The sequence below is a fragment of the Limulus polyphemus genome, unplaced genomic scaffold (genome assembly GCF_000517525.1).
Source record: "Limulus polyphemus unplaced genomic scaffold, Limulus_polyphemus-2.1.2 Scaffold713, whole genome shotgun sequence".
Lineage (NCBI taxonomy): Eukaryota > Metazoa > Arthropoda > Merostomata > Xiphosura > Limulidae > Limulus > Limulus polyphemus.
The window spans coordinates 326,901-351,180 of record NW_013666323.1 but is presented as its reverse complement, the minus strand read 5'-3'; the positions used below and the strand labels follow the sequence as shown (position 1 = coordinate 351,180).

At 31.6% G+C, this 24,280-nt stretch overlaps 2 protein-coding genes across 4 annotated transcripts; both read right to left on the bottom strand.

Annotated features, from left to right (window-relative positions):
* Nucleotides 1-1,199: 1,199 nt before the first annotated feature.
* LOC111085921 lies at nucleotides 1,200-2,277 on the bottom strand. Its single transcript, XM_022386764.1, has 2 exons — nucleotides 2,208-2,277; nucleotides 1,200-2,174 (listed from the first exon to the last, which is right to left on the bottom strand). Exons 1-2 carry the CDS (start codon nucleotides 2,256-2,258, stop codon nucleotides 1,221-1,223), a joined length of 1,005 nt encoding a protein of 334 aa, XP_022242472.1. The 5' UTR covers nucleotides 2,259-2,277; the 3' UTR covers nucleotides 1,200-1,220.
* On the bottom strand, nucleotides 2,254-23,548 carry LOC111085920. Of its 3 annotated transcripts, none has more exons than XM_022386762.1 (5): nucleotides 23,452-23,531; nucleotides 20,652-20,855; nucleotides 17,469-17,663; nucleotides 6,404-6,520; nucleotides 2,254-4,274 (listed from the first exon to the last, which is right to left on the bottom strand). In XM_022386762.1, exons 4-5 carry the CDS (start codon nucleotides 6,501-6,503, stop codon nucleotides 2,284-2,286), a joined length of 2,091 nt encoding a protein of 696 aa, XP_022242470.1. In that variant the 5' UTR covers nucleotides 6,504-6,520; nucleotides 17,469-17,663; nucleotides 20,652-20,855; nucleotides 23,452-23,531; the 3' UTR covers nucleotides 2,254-2,283. The 3 variants fall into 3 exon arrangements, with proteins under 3 accessions (XP_022242470.1, XP_022242471.1, XP_022242469.1); XM_022386763.1 differs by having other exon boundaries at nucleotides 20,652-20,819; nucleotides 23,452-23,472; XM_022386761.1 differs by lacking the exon at nucleotides 20,652-20,855 and having other exon boundaries at nucleotides 23,452-23,548.
* Nucleotides 23,549-24,280: the final 732 nt, after the last annotated feature.

Sequence of the window (24,280 nt, the reverse complement as noted above, 5' to 3'; positions counted from 1 at the left end):
AGTAATATGTCACAACCATGGACATATCTAAGTTGTTCTATGTATCATAACTGTTCCCGTTTCACGACCATCTGAAAACTACAGTTTCGAGAATATCAACTTTCATCAAGCCAGATTTATATGAGTTAAAGTCGACTTGGTGAAGAGTTTCTTATTATCATACTTTTAAGCAAACCATATAAAAGCGCGTTTGGGGCTTTTTTACTTTCCATCTGAATCTAACACTTAGATTTTTTAGCTATGTTGTAGTATACAACACCTTGTTGATTTTTTCTTTTGTTGAGTATTAGTTAAACTTATATGCGTAAATACAGTTAACATTTAAAACTCTTAAGTGAAAAAACAAAAAAGACAAACGTGTTATAAAGTTAAGGATATCGTCATAATAACCCAAACTAACGTTCGAACATATATGGGCTTACTTACTAGCAACGCAGAATAACTAGAGGACATTACAGGAGACATTACAGTTGTTGTTGTTGTTCGATATCTCATATCTACACAATAAGCTGTTTGCGTTAAGTTCACCACAGAGAAGACATTACAGAGTGAAATATTGATAAAATACAATAAAATCACTTATAATGTGAGAAAAGTATACGTGTGTATATTTAAATACTTCATAGCTATATTCGCAGAAAATAAAACGAAAGTTTATATTTTTCTAATTATGCATTCTCAGGTTTTAAAGATATACATTTAGTTTAAATTATCTCTTTATGTTTTTAAAATATTTTTTCTGTCTAATGAGTCAACGTGTTTTTCTGACATTCTCAGGTTTTTCGACGACTCTACGAAGTAAGTATAACTTTTAGAGAATCTTGCTCTAATGGGTAGTCACTCTTGGAACTTGCAGGTAGCTGTAATATAATGAATTAAAAGTAAGATAAATTTGCTCGTTTGGTTTTTGAAAATATGCAGCTTACTTCGTTCAAGTGAATTTTCTTTTATTGCACTTAGCACATCTTATTAACATTATGTTTATTCAGTTCAAGAACAGCTGACAAGCGGACTACGAATATTCTTGAGTTATCGTATTTACTCAACTCTGTACATGAACAGATATACGTAATAATCAGAAACTTAGAAATAGGTATTTTCAATGCATGCTTTCATTTATTTCAAATTTAAAAGAACAACTATTGAAAGATTATTATTTATGTTCATACTGATGTCAAAGAATATTGGAATAATATTTTTGTCAGGATAAAATTTCAAATTTAGCCAAAGTGTAAAAAGGCATTTCGTTCTCCATCTTTTCTGTTGGTATCTCTGTCTTCTCTAAAGTAATATTGTGAACTCGGGTATCGATTTTGGAATTGCTCAGTTATAACTGGTTCCAGTGTTTCTACTGAATGAAATGAGAATAAATCAGGGTTTTCGAAGGACCATCTTTTAGAAACAGGAATTTCATCCTGGTTATCAGCTATAATCTCATATCCTGAGTATGGTGCAAAGTCTTCGGCGACATCACTTACTGGTTCATCAGAAGCTGATATGCTTCTTTTTACTCTATTGTGACCCATTGACTTCTGACTGTTTTTACTGTTAAGTTTTGGCTTGATCTTATTCTTGAATGAGAATCTCGATGAATAAATAGAGCTTTTCTTCTGTTTAGAAGACAACATTTCTGAATCGTAATTTTTAATGGAATGAGTACCTTTTGTTTCCTCGTTTTTCAATGATCGTCTTTCAAAATGATTTGTCATAGACGATTTACTTTCTTCGGTTTTTTCACCTGGAACTGATTTTATGACTAGTGGGATCATTACAGTTTCATCACTTTCTTGTTTTGCTTCTCCGGCCACATTTCCAGGAAATAGTGAGGGCTGATTCATCTCATGAAATAGAGGATCCTGGCTATAACTGAAAGAAAGAACAGGATTGGTTGCACCATAGTAATTTAAACCATATTTCTTACTTATTGGACTGGTAGTATAACCGTATAAATTAAGCAAGGAAGACACAGGGTTTTCTTGGTTGTCATAAATTTGTGTTCTTTTCCCAAAGTATATCATATTGTGATCACCTGTTTCATAATTATTACCAACCAAATCTCCAGGCCACGATCTTAAACGATCATTTACTTTATTGACAGTTTTTTTCTCAAAGTGTGTTGCTTTATGGTCAGGTCGCTTTTCTTCTTCTTCAGATCTTTTACCAAAGTACATCATGTGGTGATCAGGTTGCTTACCAAAGTACATCATGTGGTGGTCGGGTCGTGTCTCTTCTTCAGATCTTTTACCAAAGTACATCATTTGGTGGTCCGGTCGTGTATCTTCTTCAGATCTTTTGTCCAAAGTACATCATGTGGTGGTCCGGTCGTGTATCTTCTTTAGATCTTTTGCCAAAGTACATCATGTGGTGGTCCGGTCGTGTATCTTCTTTAGATCTTTTGCCAAAGTACATCATGTGGTGGTCCGGTCGTGTATCTTCTTCAGATCTTTTGCCAAAGTACATCATGTGGTGGTCCGGTCGTGTCTCTTCTTCAGATCTTTTGCCAAAGTACATCATGTGGTGGTCGGGTCGTTTCTTTTCTTCAGACCTTTTACCAAAGTACATCATGTGGTGGTCTGGTCGTTTCTCTTTTTCAGATCTTTTGCCAAAGTGCATCATGTGGTGGGCGGGTCGTTTCTCTTCTTCAGACCATTTACCAAAGTACATCATGTGGTGGTCCGGTCGTGTCTCTTCTTCAGATCTTTTACCAAAGTACATCATTTGGTGGTCTGGTCGTTTTTCTTCTTCAGATCTTTTGCCAAAGTACATCATGTGGTGGTCGGGTCGTTTTTCTTCTTCAGATCTTTTGCCAAAGTACATCATGTGGTGGTCGGGTCGTTTTTCTTCTTCAGATCTTTTGCCAAAGTACATCATGTGGTGGTCGGGTCGTTTTTCTTCTTCAGATCTTTTGCCAAAGTACAACATGTGGTGGTCCGGTCGTTTCGCTTCTTCAGATCTTTTGCCAAAGTACATTATGTGGTGGTCGGATCTTTTTTCTTCTGCAGATATTTTACCAAAGTCCGTCATATTGTGGTCCGGTCGTTTTTCACTATAATATCTTTTACCAAAGTACAATATGTGATCAGGCTGCTTTTCGTCATCAAACTTCTTCCCATAGTACATTCTTTGCAGAGCCATTCTCTTTTCATTTCCAGATCTTTTAACAACGTGTGTCATGTGATGGTCGAGTTGGTTTCTTTCATCAAGCTCTTTTTCCAAATACATTATTTTATAGTCGGGTTGTTCTTCGTCATCAGTGCGCTTTCCAAAGTACATCATGTAATGGTTTGGGTGTTTGTCGTCTTCAGATCTTTTACCAAAATGGATCATGTTATGGTTAGGTCGTTTTCCGACTATAGGTCTTTTACCAAAGTACATCACTTGATGGGTAGGTCGTTCTTCATCATTAGAATCTTTTCCAAAATCCCTTATTGAATGGTCGGGCTGCAATTCTTCCACAGATCGTTTACCGAAGTACATGATGCGGTGAACTGGTCGTTTTTCAATGTTGGTATTTTGTCCAAGATATATCATATGAAGGTCTTGTCCATTTTCTTCATTAAGATTTTTCCCAGAGTATGTTATTTGATGTTCAGGTATTTTTGCGCTATTAGATCTTTTACTAAAATACTTTATGTGATGATGTAGTCGCTTTTCATTATCAAGTATTTTTCCAAGATACATTATATGATGGTCTGGTCTCTTCTTTATAGTCAAATTTTTATCAAAATACATTCCGCTATTTCCTTCATTTTTATTTTTATTTATAAGACTTCTCAAAAGAGCTTCAACTTCGTTCTTTCTATGCAGGATATTTTCAGGTGAATTGTGAATAGAATATGTGAAATCTTTGTCTTTAGGGCTCATTATGGATGGTTTCACATAATATAACATTTTATGAACTACATCTCTTTTATGATCGTGTTCATTAGAATGCTCAAATAAATGCTTTAGAGCGTTAAATGTAACATAAAGTTTACGGGATGGTAGAAAATAATCACGTTTATTATATCGTTCTTTTTTATCAGTTGAACGACGTTTTCCAAAGTGAAGAATACTGTTTCCCCGTTTTCCTCCGTCCTTAGCTTGATTTTTCAATCTCTGATGATAAATGTTTTTTCTTTTATTTTCTTCCAAATCGCGAAAAAGTTTAGCAAGATAAAAGGGCAGAAGTTCCTTTATGAAGGGCGAATCCCATTTCGAACTGAAAAAACCGACCGGAAGAACAGCATGTCTTGAAATAATCCCAGGAAGTAGAAGCATGTTGGGTAAATATCCTATAATAATGTTTAAAAAAACAAGACATTTTAACGATAAAGTAACATCTAGTTGACCATACAAAATGTACTTACTTCAAATATTTGGATTTCTAGGAAATTATATTTGAGTTGTTCTTTCTTCCTATCATGTGTAAGCCTAAGCCAAAAACATCAAAATTCCTATTTTAGTTACACAGTTAGAAAGTATAATCAGCTACGATTGATAATACTAATAAAACTTATATTTATGGCCGATGTCCCTAATTTTGAACTACTGACCAGATGGAAGGAAGCATTCAGCAGCAATCTTCCACCAATCACACACTAAGGGATTAATAGACATTGCTACACTGAACCCTCCGGTGAATGTATGGGGAATATTTTCTGGTATCGCACAGATTCAAATCCGATTTTTCAGCTCCGAAATCCAGTGATGTAACACAGAACAAACCCATGCTCTGTTCAAGAATCACAAATAATAATTATAAATTTATGTATATCTGATGACAGACAATATACGAAATCTATCTTTGTAAATATACAGAATTTGATTTCACCTGAAAATTAGTTTTAACAAAGTTACTTTTTGGAAATTAGACGAATGTAAAAAATAATGCCATTCAAATAACTGGTTTAGGGAATATTAACCTGTAATACTTGAAATGAAAAAAAAAATGCAATTTTCCACACAAACAATAACTCACAAACATTTATTTTAAGAACGAAACGGGAGCATTAAGGCTTAAATATTGGATAAATTAGTTGCAAACTTTGTAACGTTTATAACACTCGACAAAAGCAGTCCTAAGATTACTGGTGTTATCTTCTTCAGTAAGTGTAAATCATTTTTTACACAACTCAAACACCTCTTCCTCATATTGGAAAAGCTAAGATTGCAGGATACGTAAAAAAAAGTAACTGGATGGGTTTTCTGATCTAATAAAAGTTTCCCTTGTGGCTGACTCTCTTTCTGTTTTTATTATTTTTGAAGTCTGAATCTCAGTAAATGTACATGTACGTAAAAATATTTAGCTCGTTTTGGTTTCATCTTAATGGTTAACGTGCTTGATTGTGGACTTAAGGGTCCATGGTTCATGTTTTATTTTCTCAAAAAAATCGCCCTCCTCACTTTGGGATCAAGAGTGCGTTATAAGAGTGACGGTCCAATTCAACTATTCGATTAAAATAGCCCAAAAGTTATCGGTGGAAGAGACTGATTGAAGCCTAATAAAAGTTAAAACACGTGTTTTGTTCCCATAAGAAGTTATCTGCCTTTTACATTTAAATGTTCAATAATAACTATTTCTTTGATCGAAATGTATGATTTTCTCAAAATAAAAATAATATTTGTATTATAAAACCAACCAGATTTTCTAGTTCTGAACAATACTAAATGTTTTAATTTTTACAAAATAAAAAAATAATAATAATGATAATGCAGAGTTTGCAAGTAAACACAAAATTTATCGTTGAAGTCGAACTCAGGCTTTCTGACATACAATTTTTGCTATAAGTACATAATAAAGTTTTTTATTTATTCACAACATTTTGGTGCACTCAGAAAAATATCATTTCTTTATTATTGGGGAGAATTAATGTGAAATATGGTTGTTAAAGCGGCGAGTTTTATTGTGAGAAAGCTATATTTGATGAACACTGCTATTTGACTTTTTATATAATTTTAAAATTAAGTTGTGTTATTAATTATTATTATTATTTATTAAATGATTACCAAATAAAATAACTGAATTGAAACATAAGAGTTCATCAAACTTTCAGGACATATAATTATAAGAATGTTTTGGCAATTACGCCAGAGTCTTTGATAGACCGTTGAAATCTTGAAATAAGTCTCAGTTTTAAATTAAAGGGGCATTTATATACTCATATAACTCTTAACACAGAAAATGAAACAAAAATAAATCCAAATGAATAAAAAAACATTTACTTATCATGCAGAAAAGTACATATCTTTATTCTTCATTACAAGTTTCTGAGAGTACATGCTGTGAAAACCTTTATTATGTTTTACTCAACAGCTATAATTTAAACAACTTTAAATAGGATATGTCATCATATGATCTGCAACCCTTAAACATTATTGAATAAAGTAACCTGTGAGAGAATAAATACTGGAGAATTCATACCATCATCAGTGGAGCTGAGATCTAAGGTTTCCTGTTCACAAACACAGGAGGGTATTAAAACTGCCCAGACCACCAGGGTCACCACTTCCCATAAGTTCATCCTTACTGAAGAGTTGCCTAAAACGAAAGTGTTAATTGTGAATTACTATTTCAAATGTGCACTCTTTGTTCTAAACCTGGCCAAGAAAATGAAAATACACAAAACCATTCAAATGTATTTTTATGAAAACCAACAATACCATTTTCTATTCAGCTTATACGCGGTCTCTCAATCAATACTTGTAAGTTTATTTTTATGTATAATTCTCGATTTATTATATATTTATTTAAATTAATGGTCACATCTTTTGGAGGCAAACTTTTTATAATCCTAGCTTTTTTTCTGCGCAACTGATTTTCGATTTAGAAGCTTTGAGAGTGATTCTTATTTTGTCCTTGACTTGTCTTTACTCTGCATATTCTTGTTATTTAATAACACAAAAATCATGAACATGCAAATCAAGTAAAGAAATTTAAAATATTAAAAAAATAAAGTCATGGTATATTTAAACATCAGTATAGTTTGCAGTAATGTTTTAGATAATATTTACAAACAAATAAAGAAACAAGGATTAAGTGTTTCTGGCTGGCCGTCTTTGGTTTTCTATTTTTTGCCATGTTTCGAAAAGTTCGACTGAGAGTAAATAACCCTCAATAGTTTTTCATAGATATTATGTCTATCCTTTAAAATTGTAAGCGTAGTGTCATTTGAAACATTTTTCGTCATTTACATTACATATACAAAGAGTATACTAGGTTTTATTACGACTTTCTGTCAAATATTTTTTATATGATTAGAGTTCTTATAAATAATACATGAATATTTTCGTACCGAATATTTTATGTTCCAAAATAATTATAAAAATACGCATAAGATAAATGAACATCTTTGTTTTACGTATCAGAAAAAAAAAAATCTTCGGAAAATGTGATTTACTTATAGCGTTTCATGCATAAGCCTAAATCATTTAGAAAATATTCGTTATGTTGTACGGATATCACATTTTAGTTTCAGTGACTTTCTGTAAGAGTAGCGCACAAGAAAACAATTACCAGTTTCAGCTCACAGACAAGAACTGACCGTTTCCTAGTATCCCATATGATAACCATGTAAATGGAAACGAATATATCCTGTTAGTGTTCTAACAATGTTTGCTTCAGAGTCTTGAGAAATACAATTTCTATAGACAGACTCGTTTGAGATCTTCAGTCATTATTTAGTTGAACAAATCTATTGGATTTTCGTCAACAGCATGATAAGCTGGCGGTTCTCTAAATCTGTTTCTTCCCATTATCGGCAAAAACAAAACAAACAGAAAACTCTCTTAGGTCTTTGAATAAACTAAACTCGTTGTGGGACTACATTCCAGTGTCTTTCTTGTAAATGAATTGCTGCAATCTTTACATAGAAGTCTCTTGTCAGTATAAAAATAGTACAAGATGCGTTTAGACAAACTGACACATTGAGCTTAATAAACAAGTGACTCTCGAATATTTAACATGCTTGGAATTTTCTAATAACATAATATACAAACAAAAAACACAACAGTGTATCTTTTACAAATTCCTTTGCTTTTGCTTTGAATTGTTTAAACTTTGAGGTCTCCGAATGTAATAATCATTTTAAAGGTTAAATGTATATTAAGCTTTCGGTGACAAGGGATGAAAAGCGTAGACTAGACAGATGTAACAATATTTTCAGACTGAATTTACAAAACTAAATACTTGAAATGATTTTAAGCTATGCGAGTTAGCTTAAGTTAAAAGTCATTAGACTTAAAAAAACAACGAATATTGGCTAGAGTTTAGTATGGAAGACTATGAATCCGACGGTCCTTGGATGCGTTATAAGAGTAACGATGAAACCCTACTGTTCGACTAGAAGCCCAAGAATTGCCGGTGGGTGGTGTTGACGAGTTGTTTTTCCTCTAGCCTATCAGTTCAAAATGAGGCACAATAAGTGCAGATTGTGTAGCTTTACATAAATGCCCGAAAAAACTTAATAAAAAATATCCTGAAAATATGTTTTCTATATCTTAACTTGCCCCAGTTTTTCTGCTTCTCTTTGTTATCAATGTTATGAGTAAATTTCACATAATTAACATTTCAATAAATAGGCAATACAATCTTTTCTTGAAATGCACCTATTAAAAATGGAATTCCCAAATATTTTGGTCAAACACAAATGTTAGAAGATAGGCTGTAATTACGATTCTAATCTTTACTCCATTCCTATGTATATCGATTTATGAAAGAGTTGATTTCAATTCTTTAATTATGGTATGTGACAAAACACTATTTTATCAAACATACTTTTTTAAATCTTCTTAAATAATAGCGTTGCTTTAGGTAAAGACAATTATGATCTATGATTTGTTTGTTTTTAAGCACAAAGTCACACAGTGGACTATCTGTGCTATGCCCACCATATGTATCGAACCCAGGTTTTTAGTCTTATAAGCTTACAGACTTATCTCTGAGCTACTGGGGGCAAGGTAAGGTCTAACAGCAAAATAAACAATTTTAGCTCATATATTTTGGCATCACATAATATTTTCTCATTTAACCAGTTGATAGGAAAGAGAAGTTTTTAGTAAGCAAATAAAAAAGTGTTAATTTCTACTCATACCATTTAAGATGCTTAAAAAAACTAAAATGTAACTTTGTGAAAGGAATATCAGCTTTCATTTACTCTAACACCTCTGAAGAAAGTTTACAATATATCAACGTATTTCTTGACGTTTTCATTATGGTAAAGTGCTATGAAGATGTTACTAAACTAAAACTTTGGTTAACATTATTATTATGTCTTCCTTTATCAACAAAGTATACCCATACAGAAAGTGCTAGATAATTAAGTGGAAACGTCATTTATCAAAATTTGTCTAAGAAAAGAAATACTAAATGTTTTACTAGCTTAATATAAAAGTGACGTTAAATTAAGTTGTATTGAATTTTCAACTAACGTAATTTTTATTGTTTTTCTCCTATAATTATACTTAATTACTTTTTAAAATCTTCATTTTGGTTTTCCTAATGTCATTTTTACAATCATTAATGATAGATGGCAGCGCAGCTCCAAATTTCCTTTTTTACATTGGCTGTAGAATCTGTTACATTTTATTACGCAGAATAAAAACATTGATATTTTCTTTAGTCTGAGGAAACCATTCCAAGAAATTACAAAGTTAGAAAATGGTAAAGCAATGTCCCAAGGAGTGTCTTTAAGCTAATTACGAAAATTAATAATCGCAGATATGCAACAAATGCTCTGTTTGCTAGCTATGTCAGATCTGTAATATAAAATATAGAAATGATCCGTTAAATATATGAAATTTTGACATTTGATTTATTGTTATAAACTGCAATGATATAACATGTCTGGCATCTTCTGGTCCAGTGGAAACTATTCCACTACGACTGGAACTCACTCTTCAATTTGGCGAAATCTTCTGAAACCATTTTGAATAATACAAAGAAATATTTAACAAACAATTATAATCGTATTGGGAATGTGAAAAGAGATCTCACTGAATATTCATCTTCAACAAAAATTACAGGTGCGTTTGCAAACAGTTCAGTAAAACATATAACAAAATGAAGAATCAGTATAGCGGAGGTGAAGTCTTTCAATGCAGTATTTGCAATAACTGATTCTGTTTTAGCAAAAAAACAACATTGTGCTATTTGTTCACTACCGCTGACCAGCTAGGAACAATTGATTTAGTATATAAATGAATTATAGGACTATTACTTTCTTACAATGCACGTAATCCAAACCTTATTATGTTTTCTGTTTATTTGAACGAGAATAGTTTACAATCTACTAGTGCCTATACTATGTTCATAATGTATATAATAACTTCTCATAACAACCAGCAAAAATATCAGGCTCCTACGAATAGACCAGGATGGAAATTTACCTGACGTATATTTCTACTGTTCTTTAGACTTCTCTCTTTTAAAATTCCATGAAAAGATTTGTACACTAATTTAGTAAAATGATTGATAAACAGAACAGAAAACGTGTTTTAGTATTTCCCAAAGCGTTAGTGAGTGTTAATTTAAAGGAATAATCGACGAACAACAAAAGTCACCTGTAGGAGTTTGTCGAGATTAAGAACTGGGTTAGAGTATCATTTTATGTAATAATATTATTTAAAAAGAAAAAAAAATTTATTCCAAACATTTTTTGATTAAAGAAGCCACGGAAATATATGTTTTTATTAGAAAATGTATCAATTTTTGTTTAAGATACAAATATATTATGCTGACAATGATAATCTACTTAAAGTATATTTTGGATAATATATTATGTTACAAAATATCCTAGGTGTTTGATGACTGTATTGTTTTTAAAAGTGAAATTAAATGCAACCTATGAAGGTAAAAAATCAAAACTAGGCATTGAAGAAAACAATAAGACACTCCATTTTACGCCAAAGAAAATGATATGTTTACAGCACACATCATATAGCTTTAAAGTAACAATATTGAGCACCTATGGAACTTTCAAACATTCTTTTCCAGATATATGCTTACATTATGTTATCCTCAGATTGTTAATTAATGTTTAACCAACTGAAAGCTTTTAAAACAATCACAGCTACTGCCAAGATTAGTTAATCAGACGTCATTGACTTTGGAAGATTTGGTAATCAAAACTAAGCTATGCGAGATATGTATTCTCGTAGCAAAGTTGAAAAAAAACAAAACATCGTTGTAGTACAGGCACGATTAATAATAATTTTTTGAAAATAATAGTAAAATGGTTTCTTTGTGCAATTCTGATTTATGAATATCGGTATTTAATATTGCTAAAACTTTAATTGATTTTGTGATTTAGATTATCTTTGAAAATAATCGATTTTCATTCTTTTTGTTTTTGGCATACTGATGTGATGGGATCCAAAATCTAACTTTTTGCCGTTTTTTGTTCCAATCTGATTGTATTCAATAACACATTAAAACTTCAACTACTCTGAAAAACATGTGTATGAGCTGTTTTTGCTTTGGGGATCGTATAAACAATTTCTGTATAGACTTTGCTTCCTAAAGAATCCATTTCAAAAGCGGAAAATTAAAATAAATTAGATATATTTGAATGGAAATACACGAAGTAGATTATCTTAAAGTAAGACTGGATTTAGTTAAATTTCTCCTATTCTGGAGTTGTATTTGAAGTTTAAGTCTAAGTAGCTAAATTCTTGGTGGAAGTTAAATCTTCAAAAGGCTCTGCCGGAGAGTATGCGAAATATTTCCGAACTAATTTTGTTGTTCTTTTCTCTCAGAGACTATCGACTAACATGATACGAAGAAACACAATACCACATGTATCTGCAAGAAACACGTTTCTAGAAAGAAAACAGATGCATGTTATAAAATTGATTAGATGCAGGAATTCAACCTGGATTTTATCAAGAAAGTTCAACACAGCCATGCAGACTCCAGTAGTCTAGCTCTCCGTACAGTTTTTTTTCCATTCAACAAGGATTCCTAAGGCATAAGGCATCGGAAGAAATATGTTATCTTAGAGTAATATTCTGATTGCTTTTTGCATATCTAATAAAAAGCAGAGGGAGTTTATGGATGTGTAATGGTCTTCCTAAAGGAGGAGAAACAGATGGATGCCAAATATTTTTCGTTTTCTCTTTCCAAGTCGCTACATTTAACAGGCAATGAATGCACCACATTGAATAAAAGAAACTAAATGGTTACATTTTACACAAGAAATGGGGTAGTTAATGCCATTTTAAATAGATGTAGAATGAAACAAAGTAGTGATTTAAATTTTCAAAGGACATTCTTTCGAAAATAGCTTGATTGATAAAATTATGCCTATTCCTAGAAATAAAGTCATCTTTTATTTGGAAATAATAATTATATTTTATAGATCCTTTTCCTGATTTTCTTATAAAAATGTTATTTAAATCTTACTTATAGGGTAGAAAGTTCAAGTAAAATGGAACAAGCTATATAAACAAATAGCTTTTGTGAAAATATCAAAATGTAACTTTTTACAAGGTTTTCAGAGGCGCAAGAGACACGAACTGGCACTAACACATTCAATTAAACAAGACCAAGGTTTGACAGAGACACGGATAACTTTATATATAATTTCATCAACAGGTACAGATTAGTAATATTGTTCACAAAATCCAGAGTTATATTAAACAGTGCTAGTGAAAAAAACTGTTTTAACTTGTAAAAATAAGGTATAAAAGCTAGATTCATCAAATTTAAATGCTAAGAAAATTATGAAATAAACATATTACAAAGACTAAGATATTTAAGGGATTTTCAGTTTGTTTATAAGAAACAGAAACAAAACGGAAAATAGGATCCAGACCTGGAAACGCATCTGAGTTCGTTATTTATTTTTATGTTAAACTGTCATGGCAGTAATTTTTAAAGACATAGCACTTTCATATTCTCATGACTTTGATCATGCTATAATTGCATGTTTTAAAGCATATTATTCATTATATCAGTATAATCAATCATTCTAAGTAATTACAGAAATGTATTTTGTTGATTATTATCATGAAATCATTTAAACGTCATATATTTTATAATTGTTGTAAATTTTTTAATCCATACTCCTAACAAAATTTATGCTTTAAATTCAAATGTGGCTTAAAATTTTCCTGTTAAATGATTCAAAATTTTGAAAATTAATTATAGAATCACACCCTTGTCTGATCACTGTAATAATGGAAGTTTTACCTTGACTAAGTGGTAAGGAAAGTTATAATTTGAAAAGGATGATTTGTGTGAGAAATGTAAACGTTAGAGCCATTTGAGTTTCAAAAAGGGGTATAAAATGACCTAACATCAATATTATTAGCACTGAATAATCAGATAGCTCACTAAAATTCATCCAGGTCTATTGTTTTACGATCATGTTGAGCACTCTGTACGCTCTACGTGAATACGTCTGTTGATGACTCCGTTATTGAGACCGAGAACCCGTGAAATAGAATTGCTTTGTTTAACATTCTCTACCTTCCAAGTATCAAATATTAGCACACATTCTGAACAAAACAAGATCATAGTAACATTATACTAGTACACATTTTAACCCCCCCAAAAAATCATAGTAACACTATATTAGTACACATTCTAACCAAAACAACATGCTAGTAACAATTTACTTAAACACATTCTAACCAAAACAACATGCTAGTAACAATTTATTTATACACATTCTAACCAAAACAACATGCTAGTATCACTTTGGTAGTACACATTCTAATGCTAGTAATGCTTTGTTGGTACACATGCTAACCAAAACAACGTGCTAGTAACACATTATTAGTACACATTCTAACCTAAACAACATGCTAGTAACACTTTATTGGTATACCCTCTAACCAACACTTTATTAGTACACCTTCTAACCAAAACTACGTGACAGTAACACTTTATTAGTACACACTCTAACCTAAACAACATGCTAGTAACACTTTATTGGTATACCCTCTAACCAACACTTTATTAGTACACATTCTAACCAAAACTACATGACAGTAACGCTTTATTAGTACACACTCTAACCTAAACAACATGCTAGTAACACTTTATTGGTATATTGTCTAACCAACACTTTATTAGTATACCTTCTAACCAAAACTACGTGACAGTAACACTTTATTAGTACACACTCTAACCTAAACAACATGCTAGTAACACTTTATTGGTATACCCTCTAACCAACACTTTATTAGTACACCTTCTAACCAAAACTAACACGACAGTAACACTTTATTAGTACACATTCTAACCTAAACAACATGCTAGTAACACTTTATTGGTATATTGTCTAACCAACACTTTATTAGTATTTCACGTAGTTTTGGTTAGAATGTTTCTGGGAAACTGCATTTATTAATAATATTCTATCTATTAACAACGATATTTTGTGTTATTCAGTTGGAAAAGAGAAATACGTGTACATTTTTAACTTGTCAAGCGTTACTTGCATGTTGTTTCACTTAGAATGTTACTAATAGAGTGTTACTAGCATGTGGTTTTGGATAGAATGTGTACTAATAAAGTGTTGGTTAGAGGGTATACCAATAAAGTGTTACTAGCATGTTGTTTAGGTTAGAGTGTGTACTAATAAAGTGTTGGTTAGAGGGTATACCAATAAAGTGTTACTAGCATGTTGTTTAGGTTAGAGTGTGTACTAATAAAGCGTTAATGTCACGTAGTTTTGGTTAGAATGTGTACTAATAAAGTGTTACTAGCACGTTGTTTTGGTTAGAATGTGTACTAATAATATGTTACTAGAGCGTTGTTTTGGTTAGAATGTGTAACAATAAAGTGTTACTAGTACGCTGTTTTGATTAGAATGTGTACTAATAATGTGTTACTAGCACGTTGTTTTGGTTAGCAAAATGTTAAATTATTAACAAATGTATTTGAACTTGTGAAAAGTGTATGTACGATTTGACCAATAGCTCATTTGCATACGAAATCCTTGACATAGAATATAAATTTTTCTGTGAGATAAAAATGTACTAATTTTGTCACAACTAAAACAAATATATATTTGGATGGAACTTTAAAGGTCGCGGTTCAAAAAAAAGTTATTTGAAGTTAATTATTCATAACAAGTAGAAGAAAACAATATGAAATGTGCAGACTATTAGCAGTAATACGGACAATTCACTGGGTTGCGTGGGAACTCTTTAGATGAACTAATTCTGTATACAAAACCTATACGTAAGACGTGTAAAACATGTTTCAACACTTATATTAGCGGCGTTAGACACTGTAAAAACAAAGATATTATAAGTGCGTGCATCTTGTGCTGATATTTGGATTCTGGGATTATATTTCACCTTTCTATGGAAAAATATTTCAAAAAACAACATTTCTGTTGAGCAAATTAATGTTTATGATATTTACTTGCGCTGGACTGTACTAATACTTTTATCCCAGTTTAAAGGTACTCTACTTCTTTTTAAGAATATATAGTAAATTAAATAGGCACACACAAACAGCCTTATTTAAATGAACCGATTCTTTAAATGAAATATAATAATGAAGTAGGTTCTTTAGTTTCAGAAAAGCTTAAAGTGAGAAAAATTTTAGTTTTAAATCCATCTTAATAGTTATACACACAAATGTGTAGATAGTCGACTTTGCCTTATATGTAATATGCTTCACAATAAATTGATAAAACTGTCATATTCTGTTCTTTTATTTTAGTACCAGTTATATAAGACATCATTATAACACTCAAAAACTATCCATATTAGTAACGGACGTAATGCTGCACAGAGTGTAAAACTTAAATAGCACGTGAGACATTGGTAACTTAGGATAAAAATAAGAGAGTTATGCATACTAAAACAAAGCCTTACTTTATGCATATCCTCCCGTTGATTATTTATAGTATATTTTTGTATGTGTTCTAGGCAAGACTTAAATGTTCTTTGTGGACTTGGAGGAAACCCGTTTCATGTGGAGATATATTATTATTACTACTAACTACGTTATTTGCTATGTCTGTTGTATGAAATTGTAATTTCCATTACTTAAGAAACTAAATAAGTTAATTTTTATAGTTATTTTACAAATATCATGATTAAAGAAAACTAAATCCTACTTGATGGAAATAGGTCGGTTAACATCATTTCAAGCATTTACCCAAAGGGCGATACGTTTTCAAAGAAAAAAATGTGCATAAGGAAAACAAAGTATGAAGGGGTATATCTTTGTATCAACATAAACAAGTTGTAATCTTACGGTATTCCTTAGCATACATTTGGGAATAAGCTGTTTATGTTAATAATCACACTTTTTACCAAATTAGAGCATAATTTTGGGATTGTAGCCAAAGACTAACTATATATATGCATATTTCTGATTATTTATATTTTTAGTGTAATCCATCGGAAAGCAGGATAAACAGTTAACTAAAAAACGCATTTTATGGAAAGTCTAAAAATCAGTTAACCATTAATATGGGATTAGTTAAATTCTAGTTACTTCATCGTGTTGAGACAAGCTATATTAATAAATACTTTTTTGTTCAGAAATAGCAAAAACTAAAATTTGAATTTTTATAAGGTTTTAAGAGGCACGGGTTGCACATTCTAGTAGTTTCGTTTGGAAAACCATCTTACTTGAGAAGTGTTAGTCGGTTCATAAAAACTGAAAGGTGATTTTTAGTTAAATGGCTTATAACTTCTATAAAATACGATTCCTTTCGGAAAATATAACTATAAACGTCTTTGGTAATTACTTGTTTAAGCTTATTCTTCGAAATTCTGGGATATTTTCTTCTAATCTTAGCTAAAGCCTATGTCTTAATATTGAGCTTCACCTGGTTGGCAAACTTACTATATTATCTGTTTATCTCCGAAATGATATGAAAAACCGTTTTGCCTGGTGGTACAGTAAGTCTAAAAACAATTCTATGACACGTAAGTTTAGTTGAGCAGCTTTATGATCTATAATTAGGATCTTCCATTGAAAGTAAGATAGAAACTAAAATAACACTTAAGGATCTGTACAATTCAAATCTTATTTAAACAGGTATCAAATATTTGCTGTAAAGCAACTGCAACAATTGAATTTTCAGCTTGAACGTCAACTTAGGCGCGCGCGAGCTACACTTTTAAGACGGAGACCTCTAAAGTTCAGATATAGACGTCCGTAATTCTAAACTAATGATCGGAGAGTTTTTGTTACTGTTGTTATCTGCGATCTGTCCATCTCGGGGAAACGAGCCCCGGATTTTATCACTGTAAGTCTGTAAGCTACTAGGAGACGGTGGTTGTTTTTAACCCAAACCCACACAATGGACTATGCGCGCTCTATCCACCGAGGAGGAACGAACCCCTGATTTTATCATTGTAATCCCGCAACCTTACCGTTAACTCACCGGGGACAGAAATTGTTGATTTTTAAACCCAAATCTCACACAGTGGGCTATTTGCGACCTTTTCATCACAAAAAATCGAACCTCAGACTTTAGTGTCGTAAATTTGTAAACTTACATCTGACCACTTACCAGAGGGAAGGCAGCCAGTCAGCAGCACCCGTCGCCACAAGGGTTTTGTCTAGTTCTTTAAACCTTATAACGGATTGACAGCTGAAACTTACACCTGACCACCGGTGGACTTACGAGAGAGAAGACAGCCAGTCAGCAACAGCCGTCGCCACAAGAGTTTTGTCCAGCTCTTTAAACCTTATAATGGATTGACAGCTGAAAGAGTTCAGTTACATCATGTCTCAAATTTTAGACCCTTCGATTCACAACACAACATTTTAACCAGTAGGCAACGTCTTGCCTCTACAACTTAAGGAATCTCATGGAAACATGTGGTTTATAATATATTATAAACTACTTGGACAATACAAAGGAAAATATAAACCCAGGGTTGTATTGTAAATAATTATTAAAAATGGCTTTTGAGAAAATATCGGTAGTAATATCAATAGTAATTTAATTTGAAAATATCGAAGTGGTAAAAATAAAGTTTCAAATACAAGATGTAGTAGTAACATACTGATATATAATGTTATAGTAATACACTCTGATATATAACTTGGGCTAAAGTTCTGTTTTTTTCTGAGCAATTAGAGTTACACCGATTTTAAAAGGGTAGAATATAGGGAGTTAGCTCTACAATGTAAGCTCTTTGTAAGTGTTTCAGTGTAAGTTCTAATCCTGAAATACAAATTTATTAAATATGATACAATATATAGCCGGCAGGTATAAGATGGAACTAAATTTTCTGATTTAACGTGTACTTTGAAAAATAACAACATTTTACTTTGATCTTTCATAAATGTAATTTTCAAAACTACGGTTACATATATCTTTATCTAATGAGTTGACTTTGATAAGCCTAATGTTTTAAATTTACTATTTATTATTTCAAACAACTACCTGTTTCTTTTCAACTTATACGGTAAGATCAAATATTTACTCCATAATAAGTTGGAAATTACTAGAATGGCAGACCACAAGTAAGGTTGACTAGTTTTGTATAATGACATATAGCAATATAAATATCATAAACAATAAATAGAATTAAGGCACTGAACACACAATAAATACAAAATTCTTAAGAGCCATTGCAAATATTCGTGACGATTCAAGTTAATTGAAATAGACATAAAACTAAAATATTTTCTTTTGAATTAAATTTATGTATCACATTTATAAACTTATAAGTACTGAAACAACTTAAAACTAAAGACGTTTTTAAGGCCTCATTAGCAGGTTTAAATTTAAAACTAACTTTTTAAGCATAGTTAGGAAAATTTGGTTGAAAAATAACTCTTAAGAAGTAATTATGATATATGAAATAGAAAATTAGCGTTTTTCAGGCCTAGTTCTTAAGATAAGATAAAAACTATTTTTTTAGGCCGTAATGATAACCTTAGAATTAAATCTGGCTTGTGAGGCTTAGTGAACAACTGTATCTATTTGCCATTCACGTGTTTTCAGTCCGTGGATTTACAAAAAAAAAAGGGGGGTTGAATACGAGCTAGTTTAAGAAAATAATGACATACATGTGTATGTAAGATTATAAAATATTTTCTTAAAACCCTTACGCGGATTCTGTGGGAATATTAATAAATGCTATTGCAATTTCTGTATTCTTGTCTTTATTCTAGTACAGGTTCATGTTGTTGGATTGTAACTTCTTAATCTCACTAAATATATAAACTGGACGTGATTGTCTTTCTTTCTGTAGAACTGAACATCAATCTCATTCCTAGAAAACATGCCTAGACTGAAGGCATGATATGAATTTGTTATGAATATAGTGTCTATAATGCCTTATTATTCCTTTTACTAAAAGAGTGTTTCCTTTTACACATTATTTACACGTTATTATAGTACATTCTGTGTACATCATAAACTTTGCCCAGTGATAGGAGAACATCGTGAGATAAAGGTAAATGTGTCATCGTGTGGTTGTTTGTTTGTTGAATTTCACGCAAAGCTATTCGAGGGCTATCTGCTCTAGCTGTCTCTAATTTTGAAGCGATAGACTAGAGGGAAGGCAGCTAGTTAATCAGTCCCACCGCCAACACTTGGGTTTCTCTTTACTAACGAATAGTGGGATTAACCCTCACGTTATAACGTTCTCACGGCTGAAAGAGCGAGCATGTTTGGTGACATGAAGTGTCGGAGAACATTCATTGTTTAGTTACTTATTTGTTACAGCTGTAGTTCTGAATAACATCTAACAGCTCATTTACAAGATGGGAGATAAAATGTTGAAAAACAAATGTCAGAATATTTCTCTCGTAACTTATTTTCTTATTGTACTGAAACAAACCTACATATCGAATACATTATTCAACAAGTTTCTTAGTCTTTTTACTGAAAGCAAAAAAAATAGCTTCTTAGCATTGCATAAAAAAAAGATAATTATTGATCAACAACAACATGATATTCTTTGATTTAAAACTACTCAAGTAAGTTCGTTTCTCGAAAGTTAATGGAACTGGCATAAATTTCACAGTCTTTTCTGAATTAGATTAATAGTAGCATTGAAGAGCTGTTAATTAAATAAAATGTCTTTCTCTCTCTCTCACACACACACACGCCCCCCAGTGGCACAGCGGACTTACAACGCTAGAAACTGGGTTTCGATACTCGTGGTAGACAGAGTACAGATAGCCCATTGTGTAGCTTTGTGCTTAACTTCAAATAAACAAACACACACACACATACATAATACACTGAGTATGTCAAGGGAAATCTTTTATGATTATCTTTTTAGTTTTAAAAAATTATGATGACCTTCCAATTTTTCTTTTATTTCTAGGCATAATGAAATAAGGTGAATTGTCATTACGCATATGTTCGCTTATTAAAATACCAAGGAATCTACAGTGCATAGTTATGTGTGAAATTATGTGATACACACACGAGTTTACTTTAATAATTCTTTTAAAAACATTCGTTAATTTAAAGACGTCCCGATTGTGTAAATTTGTTAGTTATTCCAGAAAAAAGAAGTATAAGGAATTATTATTTTTTTCTGTTGACACGCCCATCAACATAGTTTAGAAACACATAAGTATTTTTTGCATTGTTAGATATTTAGTTTATTTATCTTCTTTAAGAGCATTGTGACTTTTTTCTCAGATGATCAGTATGTGCAGACACTGCCATTATGCGGTCCTAACAGTACCTAAAAAAGTGATAGAGTTCCTATGTGTAACTTACCTGTCTGTACATGCAGAAAGAAGTGTTTGTTTGTGATTTGGTAGATCAAATTTAGCAATATTTATCTAGTTGGATGGACACCCGTCACCTACATGTACAGTTCAGTGGGAAAGGCTCTTAATGGCATCTTGCAGTCCCTCCAACAATCCTTTTGACGTATGCGAGATGCTTGCAACAATTATATCGTCAAGAACGTACACAAATCTGTAGTTAACAACTGACGTATTATCTTTCAGAATGATATCTTTGAAATGAAAACTAGTTCTAAAAATAAACATGAAAATATATTTAATTTCAACTTGTGGATAAATTCTGTCTAATTTTAAAGTTTACTTCGTATTAATATATTGCTATTTATTCTTGAAACCTGGATAGAATCAACAGAATTTAGTAACATAAATCCTGTCATAAGTGCAAGCTTTAAGTAACATTTTTAGTTTCCTTATTAAAGTTATGAGACTGGCTCTTAAACTATAGATTTGTTTAGTTTCATATTGGTATTATTACTCATCTGATAAAACTATGTTTTTTACCTAATAATGAAGATTTTTTCTACTTACTGATGTTTCTTTCTTTATGATAATTTCGTTTCTATTTTACCTTCTAATCTTATTTATTAAAACATTATTTCTTTGTTATATGAACAATTCCGACAATAGAGCAGAGTTTATTAGTTTTTGGTTTATTAGTTGTTTTGATGATAAGAAAACCCGACTGGAGTTAAGGATTTAAGAGATCAAAGAAAAAATAAACACTTTGAGTAAACTGTACAAAAATATTCAAATATAAAGCACCGTATTTTATTGACATCCTCTAATACTATTTAAGTTTGCTTTCATCATACAAGTACTTGTCTTAAGTTATTTTAGTGATTTATTCACTAAAAATGCTATGTACAATTCAATAGTTATCTAGCGAGTGCCTAAAAATAGTTACTAAGTTCCAAGTTTTATAACTTTTACGCTTATTTGCAAATTTGAAGGACTGGACTACACACAGAATGAAGTGTATCATTAAGATTCGCATCATCTGGCATTTATATATTTGTCAAACAAACCGTTACTATGGTTTCGTATGTATTGCTATTACCATGTTAGCAGCATTACTCGGTTATGACGCTGTACATGAAGCAGAAATTAAAGTATTCAAATGCTATTTCGGTATGGCAAGGAAAACAGCTACTTACCCATGTCTCTGGTTCAAATATTTATATACTTACACAATCACTTTAGGATGATATCTATTTGGTCAATTAAAACATATTGAAATATATATATATATATATCAAATTGAGATTAAAAGATAAATGCTCAAAATATGTTAAGATCAATCATTATTCATAATATTGTACTGAGTCATTATTAAATTGCACTATTCATATCATTGCTATGTTCATAATAGGAGAACAACTCGAACACAACGAAAACAAGCCATGAGAAAAAAAATGTGTCTTATTATATATGTCAAAAATATCCACTTTTTTCCATATAAAACTTAATAATTCGGCTGCACTAAGCAAAGTATTTCTATCAGTAATAGTAGGACCGTGTCAACGTCAGTAATATTAGAGTCGTGCCAACATTAATAAAATTAGGACCGTGTCAACGTCAGTGATATTAGGATGGTGTCAACGTTAGTAATATTGGGATCTAATATTACTAACGTTGACACCATCCTAATATTACTGACGTTGACATTACCCTAATTTTTACTAACGTTGACACGATCCTAATATTACTGACGTTGACACGATCCTAATATTACTGACGTTGACATGACCCTAATATTACTGACGTTGACACCATCCTAATATTACTGACGTTGACATGATCCTAATATTACTAACGTTGACACCATCCTAATATTACTGACGTTGACATGAACCATGTTAACGTCAGTAATATTAGGATGGTGTCAACGTTAGTAATATTAGGATCATGTCAACGTCAGTAATATTAGGATGGTGTCAACGTCAGTAATATTAGGACCATGTCAACGTCAGTAATATTAGGATGGTGTCAACGTCAGTAATATTAGGATCGTGTCAACGTTAGTAAAAATTAGGGTAATGTCAACGTCAGTAATATTAGGATGATGTCAACGTTAGTAATATTAGAACCATGTTAACGTCAGTAATAGTAAGATCGTGTCAACTACATTCCACATAATAGTAATTAATGCTCTTTTCAATAAACCGACTTGTTTATAGATACAGCTTGTTAAAGATGCTTTTTAAGCTTTCAGTATTAAAGCACGATGAAATATGTACGTTTAAAATAAAATAGATTATATTTAAACAAAGAGAAACAAGACAATTAGTGAAATTAAACTTTGTAAATAAGCACATTTTTCTACAGTTATAAATATATTTTCTATATCTCAATAGAAAACACTTAACATAACTGGATATAAAACCTAGTTTGAGCGAAACATATGTATATCGTATCATTTGAAGTTGAATCAGAAAGCAATTAGATTGTTAGATTTGCTCTATTATTTCTGAAATTGTGCTTCATAAAAAGGTGAATATTATTTTTTGTCATACAAGTGTTCCTTACACATAGTAAAACTTATAACTGTTATTAACGTTAATAACAATATTTTTTTGCAATAAACTTTCCTTAATGTTACCACACTGAAAAGTCATCTTAACAGCGAAGCAATGCAATATCCTTAAGAAGAGCTACCTAGTAATGTCACTAAATAATTGATAATTTGTAACATGTTAGGGTTTTTATTTCATGCTCTGACATGCTTAAAACATAATCTCACGAGCCAAGCAATGTACAGACTTTCTTACCTGTTGTCTTCACTCTTTGCGCCAACAACACCGGTATGAAGGTATAGAAGGCCTTGAACTATTTTAGTTGCACAAGCTGACTGCCTCTTTTGAGGCTGAGATTCGTCGTTGGAGGGTGTGGATCGAAGTTGTCGCAAAGTTATGCGCGTGCAGAAAGCTTGCTAGTGATTGGTTAATCCAGTTTATATATTTATCAGACAGGTTACTGAAAGTTTTTTTTCTCTACTGCATCTATACTAAAACACATCTTATGCCAGTAGATCATCCGACGTACGCCTAAATTGAGTGGGCAGATGACAAATAACTGTGTATAATGAAATCAATAACTTTCAGTCCAAAGGACCACCTCTTCTATCAGGCAAACATATGACGTAACTAAAATGGTATGGTTTTAAATTTTTTCTCTTTTTTTTTTAAACCAGAATGTGGGCGATATAACTCACCTAGCCAATAAAAAAGAGTGAGATATTTAGCCAGCAATGATGGTCTGACCTGTCTTGAATGTCTGGGGTTTCTGGTAATTAAAGAAGAACCTGGCTGTGATTGAGTCACTAAGTAATACAGAAAAATACTCTTCAATACTGATAATATACCATGAAAATGGCTTGTATCAAACTGTAGATAACATATACTTCGCAGGAGTGAAAAGATAAAGGCTGTAGGAATTAAATATTAAGTAAGATGTTGTTGAGATACATCAAAGGTGTCAACAATTGTTATCGGTGTGAGAAACGGACTAAGAATCACAAGTAACAAAAAATCGTTTGCTTAAATGAAATGCTACTATTTTAAAACTACTGTTGCAAAGTTAAACGTTGTTCCATGTTTA